This window comes from Hemibagrus wyckioides, linkage group LG12, assembly GCF_019097595.1.
Source record: "Hemibagrus wyckioides isolate EC202008001 linkage group LG12, SWU_Hwy_1.0, whole genome shotgun sequence".
Classification (NCBI taxonomy): Eukaryota; Metazoa; Chordata; class Actinopteri; order Siluriformes; family Bagridae; genus Hemibagrus; species Hemibagrus wyckioides.
In genome coordinates, this window is record NC_080721.1 from 7,854,003 (window position 1) to 7,867,156 (window position 13,154).

General features: G+C 40.3%; 1 protein-coding gene across 1 annotated transcript in view; it reads right to left on the reverse strand.

Annotated features, from left to right (window-relative positions):
• Positions 1-6,055, reverse strand: part of thsd7aa (thrombospondin, type I, domain containing 7Aa) — a 96,766-nt gene extending 90,711 nt beyond the window's left edge. Inside the window, exon 1 of the mRNA XM_058404855.1 lies at positions 5,515-6,055. Within this exon, the coding sequence (XP_058260838.1) occupies positions 5,515-5,632 (118 nt within the window). The 5' untranslated portion in view covers positions 5,633-6,055. The remainder of the gene's footprint in view (positions 1-5,514) is intronic.
• Between the last annotated feature and the right edge of the window lie 7,099 nt (positions 6,056-13,154).

Here is a 13,154-nt window from a genome sequence, read left to right on the forward strand (position 1 = left end):
GTCTCTCGTTAATGGCTACAAAAAGCAGACCTCAGCTGCTGCATCGTGCAGCCTACCTGCTATTTATAAACCACTTCATAGATCTCAGGAACCAATAAAGCATGGCACTGCACCGTTCAGCCCCTCAGAGAAAGACGGGGCATGTGTGTGTGTGTGTGTGTGTGTGTGTGATAAAAGAGAGATTGAGCATGAAAGTGAAAGATGTGCAGCCTTCTACACCACCTCCACTGTCTTACAATAACCACAAAGTGCGTATCTACAGGTTCTATGGTAGGGTTTTAACATTTTTCTTTACAGTCTGAGGTGAATCTGGAAATGAGGCTGGAATTTCTCAAGGTGTTGATTTTATTCAAAACAGTATAATCTCAATGTGGGGTTAGATGCAGTATGAGGGTTACGTAGACAACTATTCAACTAGTACATCTACTAGGCACTGCTGTGAGGTTGTGATGACGGTAAGTGTGTAAGAAAGGGTGGGAGGGAAAATACAGGGAGTCAGATGGTAAAGAAATGCAGACAGATGGTAAAGAACACAAGCTAAATGCACTTTGTTAGTCTGTACATATTTCAGTGTAGATGAAGCCAATTCTCCAGTCAAGTGAACATTCTGTCAGACTACCCTAGAAAAAAATGAGCTTTTTATTTACTTTTATTTTATTTTTGCTTTAACGGAACGTTAGCACTTTCTCATCAGGTGCATGCTATTTGTAGCCTTTGTATGGCTGTTAATTGGAGTGCATGCTGACATATGAATTACCTGTCAACAGTAATGAAGTCAATAGTCAAAGGCAACCCTTACAGCAGGAACATAAAGAAGATAAAGAAGAAAGAGGAAGAGCCATTAGTCTGGTTGTTGGCGCCCAGTGTGAGAAATAAACTTAGAGGTTAACTCCAAGGCCTGATCAGAGGGTCCACATTCCTCCCTCTGATAACTGCTTACACTTCCTGTTAGTCTCGCTGTTATTTAATAATTCATAAGTTCATTTGATATCTATCACAGGGTTCATGGAAGACTGCAGTCCAGCAAAGTACTTCAGTAGACTGAACCAAGTGCTTGAACCCAGTGAAAAATGTGTAGGGGGAATAAAAACTGGCCAATTTCTGTAGCAGATCCTCTGCTGAGGCCAAGCACATGCATTTACAAAGATAGTAGGTCATAAAGGGAAGAGTCTGCATGAACGTTCAACTTTCATTTTTCATTGTAATTACTCTCTGTGGTCTGGTTAGTGAAGTTATCACATGCCTTGTTGTAGAAACTTTCAAAAAACAGATTGTTTAAAGAAGTGTGGTTGAAAATGTGTTAATGTGAAGCACAACAAATCAACTTAAAATACTTTACGGTCACAATTATCCATGCTTTGGCATTGAAAGGTCACTTTTGTTAGCTTTCTGTCAGGTTAGTTGTATTCAGACTTGTGCAAGAAATCCTATGTAACTGGACAACTTTTAGTTGAAAAAGAACTGATATTCATGTCTTGAATTTCTTTTTGTGAGATTATGTTACATTTCCAATTATTCATGCAAGAAATGAAAGGTCACAATCACTGGAAATCAGATGATATAGACAGGCTGCTGAAAATCAGAGCTCAAACACCCCTTCTATCAGCTCGATCACATACAGCACACACACACACACACACACACAATGAGTCATGAAGACACACTCACATCTTCAATAACAGCCCATTCTTAGTAAACTAATGAGGCGTGCACTCAAAAAAGTGTATATGTATATAAAAAAGGACTAAGGGTAAGTGGAAAAAATTACACTGTCAGTCCATCCTTTGTCGTCCTTTTCAGTTATCCTGAATACAGAATACCGGGAACATCCATTTGCTCTTCACAAAAAGAGGACAAAGAAGGGAGCGGGCAAATGCAGATGTGATGGAGCAGATGGCAGAATCTCCATGCAGAGCGGAGAAGGAGTGAATAGAGCTATTAAAAATACAGTTAAGCAGAAATAAGAAAAGTAATAAACAAGATCGAGAAAGGCTTATATGAGGTGTTACACCTTGAGCAAGCTGTACTTGAACACCAAACTGCTTGGAACAGCTGGAGGGAGCCTAAGTGAACCAGACCAATCTGGCTTATGATGAATCTAGAGAAAAACTCATCTAATTTCATCATTTCACTCACCACACAATCAGACCTGCAGGCTGTGCATAATACCCAAACGATAAAGCTCGGATACGATCCATATGCTTTCCTCTGATCTTGGCATTTTCTTCTCTGGCTCAAAGTGGTTTGGAAAACAGACACTACAGAACAGCAGCACCGATACTTTTCAGCCAAGCCAAATTGCTTGAATTAAGTGCTTGACCTGCTACCCACTGACACTCAGCCCCTCTTGCTTGTACCCCGTGACCTCTGTAGCCTCCTTAAGGGGTCAGAGGTCAATATGACACAAAAAAAAATGCCTGATGGTGAGTAGGAAGACGTTAAAGGGATTAAACAAAGGATGAGCATCCGTGGATGGAGCAAACCAGGGCCACTTGCACAGTAAGAATGAAAGTGAAGGGCTGGATGGGCGGGGCAGACGGGGGGAAGGGTGCTGCTGAGGTCGGCAAGTATACAGGCCATGACTGAACACAATGCAGACTGACGAGCCGGTCCAGCCCTGTCCATTAAGATCAGCATGTGTAAGCGTATGTGTGTGATCAAGCATGCAGTTGCTAGACATTTCACTCACTTTGGATGAAAGAATGGCCCAGAGGGGTCTTGAAAAGTATCAGTACAGTAATTACACATTAAGAAGTAGTCCTGAAGGCTTACAACCAACAGCCAAACATACTTTCTTTTGTTATATAAGCCAGGTCCTACACTGAAGACAACCTGTAATATTTCAGGAATAAAACTGATTAACTGATTTGACGAATTAATCCCCTAATTTTTATTTTTCTATAACAGCATCCATCCTATAATCGCACAACACTGTTTTCAACAAGTCTGTTTTTTGTATATGTAAATGTATAAACCTTCAATGCTGTGAAACGTCCCAGAAAGTTATTTCCTGTCATTCCTTATAGCACATTAGTAACAGTCATTCCTTCACCATGCTCTCTCTTTTTCTCCTTCTCTCTCCCTGACAAAAAAAACATAGCTTGTCATATTACAGAGAAACTGAGAAGTCCCCTGTCCTAAAGATTCTCCTGCTAAAAAGTCTGTAGAACATTACGAACCCCTGACAGTGAAACCATTTACAGAAATCTGCTCCATATCTGTAATAAAAAAAAAAAATGTTTTCCTTTGTTAAATAACAATACCCATTTTTAATTCTGTTTATTATTAGCCATGGAATATATGAGCTTGTATCTTGTATCCACTTTAGATGTCCCTTAGGATGAGTTGTTATTAACATATTAGAAAAAAGCGCACTGATAAAAACCTTGCAGCCAGCACTATTGTCTGAGGTGCTGTTAGGGAAATGTAATCAACACCCTTTGACCAATCTGATCTGAGAATTCAGCAGTGCTGTGGTATAATTAGCGGTGACAACTCAATAAAGTGTTAGTAATATAGGCATGCGATGAATTGTGCAAAGTTGAGAAGCCAGCCAACAGCTCTTGACAGCTCTGTGTTTATGTATAAATAATTAGACTTAATTAATGTAGGGGAAAAATTTCTTTCTTCTAGTTCAAAGCATCAGAGATGAAACTGTGCAGGAGTACACCTCCCCCTGTTTTCTCTCATCATGCACCCACACATGGCAAGCTTCCTCCAGAGGGAAACACGGGAATTCTCTCACAGCCAATCACATCACTCCTAAGCACATTAGTGAACAGAAGCCCCAGTTGTGCACCATATAACATAAGTGTGCTTATCCGTCATAGGCACATAATTTATCGCACCCTCATCAAAAAACTGATTTAGTCCCACAAATGAGACCACTTTCAACTGACAATAGGGGTTTTTTTAAGACCAGAGCTGCTCTGAGATTCTCTGGAAGGTTTCGCAAGGACATATGGGCCAGAAGAAATAGTGAAAGAAAAGAAAGCCATGCACTGGGAAGGGTGTGTGTGTGTGTGGGTGTGTGTGTGACGGCTGGACTGTATGTAGGTTATGCCATCTCACTGCTTAATCTCCTGCATTCAGTTAAAAAGATTGAGCACTTTCATATCACAGTGCTGATCTCTCCATCTGCTGTATTTAACAACGAAAACAGATGCATGCAGTGTACAAATAATGAAAGATCATGCTGAACATGATATATCTCTTATGTCAGTGCTATAGGATGCCAATAGTATTAGAATTTTATCACTAGATAAAAATATTTATTAATGAAACACAAAAATTCGTCACATGAAGCATGGATCTTGTTAATCTATAACCAGTTATGGAATCTGCCACAATGTCTCATTGATCATGTCCACAAGGATTGAAACAGACCCCGCTGCATTGATCCAACCCCATCTGGCTCGGGCCATGGAGCAACGGGGATCCTCCATTGATCCTGCAGCCTCGTCCAGCCATAAGGTGATGCATTGATCACTTTATACTGGACACAGGAGGTCCTGCTTCTACTAAGCCATTGATTAGCAGCTTCTCCACTCACTCTACTATGAGACAATGGGCAAATGACCCATCGATCCCCCTAGGTTTATCAGAGGAGACACACCAGTTTGTGCTAGCCAGCCACTATGAATCCACCTCAGACCCTCCAGTCTGTCCGGTGCCTTCCCCCCACCATGAGGATATGGTGTTATCACAAATCAACTGCAGGACGAGTGGAAAGGGGGAGAGGGGAGAGAAAGGGAGGGCTAGAGGGAGAGAAAGGCACCACCCAAAACAGACGGTGTCATTCCCTCTCCATGTGCAGATAAATAGATGCTGCAAACGGGACACTTAAGAACAAGACTTCTGACTTTTTGCAATGTCTGACAAGTGTGTTAAAACTTACTGACAATCCATGTGTATCCACAAACACATCTGATACATCACCATCACCACAGCCCACCATCACTATAAAACAGTGATGCTTCCTTCACAGCTCTTTAATTAATCACTCTTCTTTCCCTCATATTCTACATGCACTAATACGATAGCATATTGATTCAGGTTTCAGTTTCCTTTAGACAGACAGTAAGTACGCTTCACATTTCCTGGAGAACAGCAGGAGATCTAATTATATTCTCTAAGTGAGAGAGACGGTCTCATACCTACAGGACTTCCATTAACCTCCACACTTGCGTTTGATAAATGATTCCATCAAACACTTCACTTCCGTTTACTTTTTAACAGAGAAGACTATACGCTCACTTGCGGTAAGTGCTATATTTCTTTTTTTTACTTCCAGTTTAAGTTGTACCTAATATGTGTATTAGTCTGAATCGCTTCCTCACTTGTAGGTAGCTTTAATTAAAAAGCAGTGCTCAGAAAAAATCCTAAACACTTCAGCATAAAGCTGAAGGGAAGCAAGTTTAATTCCTCATGAAGCAACTCAATACACGCACTTAAGTGGGATGATGGGATGTGGGAAACTGATGGATGGTCCCAAGAGAAAGGAAAGAGCTGTACCTGTTTCCCAGATGTAGGTGGGTTTGTGGTTGGCGATGGTCTGTGCCTGCGCATCCAACAGTGCCATGGAGAGCAGAGCCGCCCTGAGGAGCCAGGCAGCTGGCAGTGCCAGCCTCATGGCTTCAGTCCGGCCACTTAGATCCACGGCTGACAGAGTCCACTGCACACGCGCTCGCACTTACAAACACTAGAGACGAGCAGAGGGTGTAACGCGTGCCTGCTATTGTCCCTCACTCTTGCTTGTACACACACGATTCCTCCAGGAAAAGGGTAATCCACTGGGCTTTCTCTGCTCCTCCTGTTCCTTTCTCTCTCTTTCTCTTTCAGTCTCTTTCCCTGCTTTGTGTAGGTGAATGGAGGAAAAAAGAGAAAAAGTGAGAGAAACAATAGGTCCCTCAGCTCAGGCTGCTGCTGGTGCGGTTACTGCATCCTGCCTACACCGCACTAATGCAGCACCTCCCACTCTCTCTCCCTCTCTCTCTCCCTCTCTCTCTCCCTCTCTCTTTCTCTCTTGCAACCCTCCTCCCTGCCTCTCTGTTCACCTGCTATCTCTCTTTCACATTGCCTCACTACTTCACATCTCTGTGCCTTGCTCTTTCTTTCTTTAACATATTCAGTCCTACTCTCTCTCTCTCTCTCTCTCTCTCTGTCTCTCTCTCTAAGGATGTCCTACAAACAAGCTTTACACGAGCAAGGAAAGAGAAGTGTGTGTGTGTGTGTGTGTGTGTGAGAAGATTAAAAAAGAGAACAAGAGCTAGAGAAAGTACCACACACTAGCCTGGACAACAAATAAAAGCAGATGAGGCATTAAACGGTTCTCTCAACATTGAGAAATGGAAGGGGAACGACAGCAAAAAACAGCAAGTCAAGATGAATAAAAACCAGAATGAATAATTGAAAAAAATCCTCACCAAATTTGACCTTGATATGAGCCGCTGACTAAAAGGTGAGTTATGAGATTCTGTCTACGCAATCATTACAGAGACAGCGCCTAAGGCATCTTTCTGCAAATTCAATTCTGAATAGGAACATGTGCTACATCAACATGTCAGCACATAAAACCCGACACCACTCATGCGAGATCAATGGGAACTGCTGATTTTTAATATTTAGTATATTAGTATACTGCAGGGTTAGGGCTAATCTGCTCACAAACCCTGAGTAGGTCCAGCATTAGATATACACAGATCCATGCTTTGCTGAATATTAAATATATTCATATATAAGCAATAAAACTTTGGGGAAGGGGGTTAATGCTGTTCTAGAAAAATAATCAGCAATAAGGTGGTGTGAAGTGACACTGATCATTCTCAAGCAATGACAGTGTTTTATTCCTCTGTTATAGCACAGCTTTTTTTCTCCAGTGATAACAAATTGTTATTTATCAGTGAACACCACATCATACATTTTCTCCATTTATTCCATTTATAGTGACACATAATGTTGTGGAACATCTGCAAGGCAAGTTTCCTTCTGCCATCATTACAGTAGCTATAAACAGTCATTCCCACAACAGCCTATTGTTTTTCGTCCTTTTGCAGTAAATAAGGCACCTTAGGTTTGAATTATAGTCGGAACTACTGTCCAAGCTGCAAGATAAATAATAATAATAATAATAACACCATTTCACAAATAAGATCCAACAGCACTGTGTATAAGAATTTGTAATAAATAAATATATTGGTATAACCATCTCTCTCACTTACAGACATGCACAAACCCCTGGATATCCACTGTGCCCCCCTCCTTTCTCTAAAAGGCCAGACGCCTGCTAATGTCCATTTCAGTCATTTCACACTGATTAGGATAATAAAGGAAAGAGCTCACCCCCTACTGACCACAACACAGAGAGCAAACCCTGGAACAAATTTGCCAAACTGCAGCACCAACAGACGGCAAGCACTCCCAGCGCCACTAAGCCAACACACATACACATACACACACAGATTAGATGCCCACCCCTGAAGTGGAAAAGCACATTTCTAATTTTCTGATCGTGTCATGTCATTTGTCAGGGGAAACAGGTTAATAGACATTTTACACTTAATTAACTTTTAAAAACCTTGCACACACAATCGTATGAAATTTTGTATTAAAATATCAATATCTCTACACATGCCGGAAGCCCATGAGGGTCAGTTTGGAATGGCAATGGGCCAGGAACAGAACATTTGGCTAGCGTCCAGGAATGCTTCTGGTGCAGACAACATGGCACTGCAGCTGGTGGATTTGTCATAGTAAGTGTTGCGCATCCATACATAGTATGCTCCATATGTGTGTTTGTGTTATGTGTGAGAAAGAGAAAAAAGCCTGGAGCAAGTGGATAGTATAGATGGTATGGCATGTTGTATTTATAGGACAGTGTGGTTGCAATCTCAAACCTGATTGGTCAGAAGGTAGTGATTAATATTCTATAACAACAGCTCTGTACCAGCTGTAATTCACACTACAGTGTTATATTAATGTGGTATTTTTAATATGTTATAGTTTCTCTAAAAATAACTCATTCATATTGACTATGCTCTACATAATAAAGGCCTAATAATAAATACATTAGAAAACATGTTTTATTTAACTGTAACAGTGGAGAGGTGTGTGGATCTACGTTCAGAGAAATTTACTCCAAATTAAACTACAAAACAGAGTCTAGAGACTTTTTGACCAAGCCAGTACTAACACTTAAGAACTTCCCTAAGTGAAATGCTAATCTTCACAAAGACTAACAGCCACACTATAACCCAAAACTGATCTTAGCTAGAAAACAAAACACCTGAATAGAATTAGACATACTGCAAAAGTAAGTTTACTTTCTGTCTTCTAGACATGCCTTGCAGTTTCTCTGTATCATTACTAGCTGCTGTTGTGTTTTACTGATTTCAACACAGAGAAAAAGAGAGACTAGTAAGGGGATTAAAGTTTATCGTTGTTATGACATACAGTACGTGTCAATCGTCAAACTTGTCTGGAAGATATTACAATGTAACTATAAACAAATTGTCACTACTACAATTCACCAATAGTTAAAAATTGTAATTGGTGATGAATTGCTGTGGTATAAAAAGAAACCATGAAAAAAATAAACTCCATGACATGCTGTCATGGTAACAGCACTTAACCATATCACACCAATCTATCATTGAATATTTTTCTACCTTTAGTTCCTTCTATTTAGTTCCTTACTAATCCCCAAATTACTCCATCTTGGCTAACTTACTGTACGGCCACACACCTGTGAGGCTCATTCACACCTTCATGCATCAGTGAGATCAGTGAGAGTTCCAACTGGTCACTGCTGCTGCAGAAATAGTGAACATCAGCATGAGTTACAGAAAGGAGGTTGGCACAACAAAAAAAGTGTGTATTTAGATGAAACAAAGCAATGCTTTATAAAAAACAAAGCTCCAGCAACAAAGAAAGAACAGACAATGGACATATGAGAAAGACTACAGAGAGAGGAAGAAGGGCAAATCAATGAGAAAAACAATACTCTTTTTCCAAAAGTGCAACAGCAGATGCACACAGCACTGCAGCCTGATTATTGTGCATGCCTAATTCATACAGAGATAGAAAAACACATTTATCCCACTGTCACACAAGCTCTCTTTGCGAGCCATGAGAAATGAGCCGAGCAATGGAATGGGCGGCAAAGCAATTCCACAAAGCTCTCTCACAATAAGACAAACACTGAATGATGAAAGGCAGCTACAATGTACAGGATGTAAGAGAGAGTGTGTGTGTGTGTGTGTGTGTGTGTGCCAGGGTGTGTTTGCCTCATGTCTCAGTTATTTCAGTCCAATTACATTTTAATGAAAATAATTAACAGCCTGATTAACACCATGTCATGTCTGGGAGATAAATTACCCCACTGTCGTGCTATGTAGTTAACACACCACAATCATTAGAAAAAATGAAGATCTAACATGAAGCTGACAGAAATGATCAGTGTAAGGCAGAAAAACACACACACTCTCTGTGGGACTTCTCACTAAGTGGATAGATCTGGGGGTAGGTGTGAAACCTGTGGAACTTTGACCACTGTAATGCTGTCTCAATGCAAAAAGCAGAGCTAAATTTAGGTCACTCCAGATGTTAGCTTTTTATCTCTTTTAACACATCTAATTCATATCACTAGTAAATTACCTAATTAAACACCACACTAATAAAGTCTTCATAAAATAAATGTGGAGGTTTAGAAGAGGGAAAACCACCCATATATTATGTAATACAGTTTAAGAGGTTTTACAATTTTATACAATCGTTTATGAAGCCTCACCGCTTTAGGGTCACTGATTCTATCCTCTGTGTGGGTTTGCATGTTCTCTCCATGTCTACTTGAAGTTCTCCAGCAAATGCTCTTAGGTGTACTGGCTATGACCAGGAATATTTGGTAACTGATGTTTATGAATGAATCAACTTAAAGAACCTCCATGTTCTCTGGTTTCCTTATTTGGTTGACTACTCTAAACTATAACTACTACTCTGCGTATGAATAAGTGTGTATGTGTAGGAGATGGCCACCGATGGACTGGTGTCCCACCCTGGGTCTATTCCCACCTTGCAACAAGTACACAAGGGGCAGAATCCAAACCCACCATGATTCTGACCAAAAAATGCTTACTGAATATGTATGCACTAATGAGTGAATGAATGAATGAATGAATGCAGTACAGTGGTGATGAATAGTATTGATGCCTCAAGTTTTGAGGTTCAATCCTGAACATCAGTTACTGTCTCTCCAGAGTTTCACATGTTCTTGAGTTTCCTACAACTTACCAAAACATACCAGTTTTTTTGGCTGACTAGCTGCCACTGACTGGCCTCACATCTAGGCAGTATTCCTGCCTTAGGATCCACCACAACAATGACCAGAGGAAGACAGGCAAATGGACAAATGTCTTCATTGTCATGAGACTCCAGGTAAAATTCACATTCTATTTGTATAGCATTTTCACAAAGCATCTTTACAGACATCTGGGTGCTGATTTAGGTCCCTGAGGAGGGAATAACTAAGAAAAACCTCCTTAAAAAGGCAATGAGCAAGAAACCTTCAAAGGAACCAGACAACGGGTATAGATGTGGAGAATACAGAGTGTGCACTGAAATTCTATTTTGAATCAGATATGAATAAACCAATAAAACAATGACATCCATACTAAATTTGAAAACATGAGTAAACCCATAGAAAATGTGGTAAATGCCTTCAAACAAGCACATCTTCGTGTGATCACATCCATATCTAAGTAGACCTGACAGGCTGGTCATGCCCCAGTTTGTTTTGAAAGGAGCATTGATGGACCGGCTCATTTTTCAAAACAGAACATCTGGGAGGAGGGGGATGGAAAAATCAACCAATCAAACAGTAGGGGTATGTCCAGCCATGCTGATCCAATTTAAATATGCAAATGTTCTCAGAGTTGCAGGGGGGAGACTAAGAGAAAGAACCAAAAAAAAAGGAATTGCAATTGCAATTGAACATTTAGCATTGTTTAGGCTTCAATTAAGGATTTGATTACACTTCACAATGAGGTGTGAGGAAAGAACAGTGCCAAGAGGCAAGATCTGATGAAAGAACAAAAACCAACTAGTCCAAACTCATGTACAATTGGTTAAGGCATGTAGCAGTGCTTGAAAAATAAAGTCTCAATCAGTGAGGAAAAGCAATGGTAAATTAGAATGGGTCCAGCTGGAGTTCCTCCAAATGTTTTTCCCTAATGCCTGGCTAATACAGAGACAGCCTCAAAACAAAACAAAAAAAAACTGCTTGTACTGTCACAATGGATTTTCTGCATGACTATGGTACCAGAGAGCTAAACAAAATTGGACATCTATTATTTCTTTCCATGACTATTGCTGAGGTGTGTAAATCCATATGCATACCAGCTGTTGTTTACCCCCAAAATCTGCCCATTCAGTAGCAATTCACCCCAGTCCGTAAGCTGCAAATAGGTTGCCAATAATGGATTTGAACCTTCCCATAAATGCTAATCTAAGCAGCTCGAATTTGTCAAAGCAAATCAAGCTTGAAATGAGTTCAGCCAGACACACTCCTCCCCAAACCCTAAACCTGATCCTGAGTTAGCCCACCATGCTGCTATTGTCTTCTGCCAGCACATAATCAAACAGAGAACAAAGGCTTCATGGGACACCTCCTTTTTTAGACGCTTGGTGAGCCCTACTTCACACAGAACTGTAAGGAGGGGCGGTTGGGGAAAAAGAGAATTTCAAAGAGGTTTACCATCCACACTTCTTTAGGAAGTATAAGAACCAGTCTAAAGGTTACCAAAACAAATGAAAGGACACTTCTGTTTTTATATATTCCCTGGTGTTGTGAATTTTTGAATATGATTACTCAGGTTCATTAATTGCAGCTCTGACAAGAGTGCTTGTTGTAGTTCAAGTCATGTTATATGTTTACATTAATTTGCTCATTATGTTATTTGTTCTGTAAGAATAAGGACTTCTAATAGTGATATGGTAAAATACAGAATGAAACACTTTAGGACATACCATTACTGGAAAATAATCAATTCCAGGGTTATAATAGATCACACCATCTTATTATTGATTGTTTTCCTATAATGGCACCTCCTGTCAGGTTTTATTCATGCCCCAATGTTCCGTACATTAAACGAATACCTTTATACACCAGGTCTATTTCAAACAGCTCTGATAGAATGGCTGCAAAAAAAGACAGAGGCAGAGGTGAGTTTCTTCAAAGACAAGGAAGTAATTGAAAATGACCCAAAGTGTTTGTATCCATCCTTAAACATAGCAGGCCTAAACAATGATGCAAAGCTTGTACTTGCATGCTCAATCGATTCATTCTTTAATGACCTTGTCTACATGATGCAGTGCAGTGGTGCAGTGGACCGATAACATGCCTGGAAGAGGAGGTAGGACAACGTGGTCTGCCTCTCAGGTGGACGCATTGTGGGATGGTTGTCAGAACATCTGGTGTGGCTTCCCTCCGTAGATCTAATCTAATTTATACACACAAACAAACAATTAACTCAAGGTGACTTTTATTAATGTGCTCTGGATTTATGATGTATTGCTGATTATTATTATAAAGTTTTGAATTTGGGTCAAATTGATTGCTGTCCTAGAGACAGGCACACACACTAGAAACAGACGCACACACACTGACATTTGCACACTTGTTCACTCCTAGTGTGTCCTATGGCGATGGTCACTGATTCAAACACTGAACAAATGCCACACTCTGAGACACAACTGTCATGATTCCTGTATCACACCCTCAATGGAGGTAGCTTGATGCTGTGTATTAGTCTACTAAAGTCATTCAGGTCAACCTCACTCCACCTTGTTGTAAGCTACTAGAATGCTAGACATGACAAGACAGACGTGATCAGGCAGGAAGTGTATCGGGGATTCCTTAACACTTTAATAACAAAAGCAAACGATGAGTGATGAAAAGATAATGATGCTTTTCACATAGAGACACACAGGACTGCTGAACAAGGTTACAACACAAAGAGGGCCATTCATAGACAAATAGCTTTCTTTTTCATTACATTATATTTTCACACAAGCATATGGGTAACTTATGGCATGTTTTTTCCTTATTCTTACTTGCTTAGTTGCTGATCCAGTCAGAAATGAACATATCTGCACTCTTC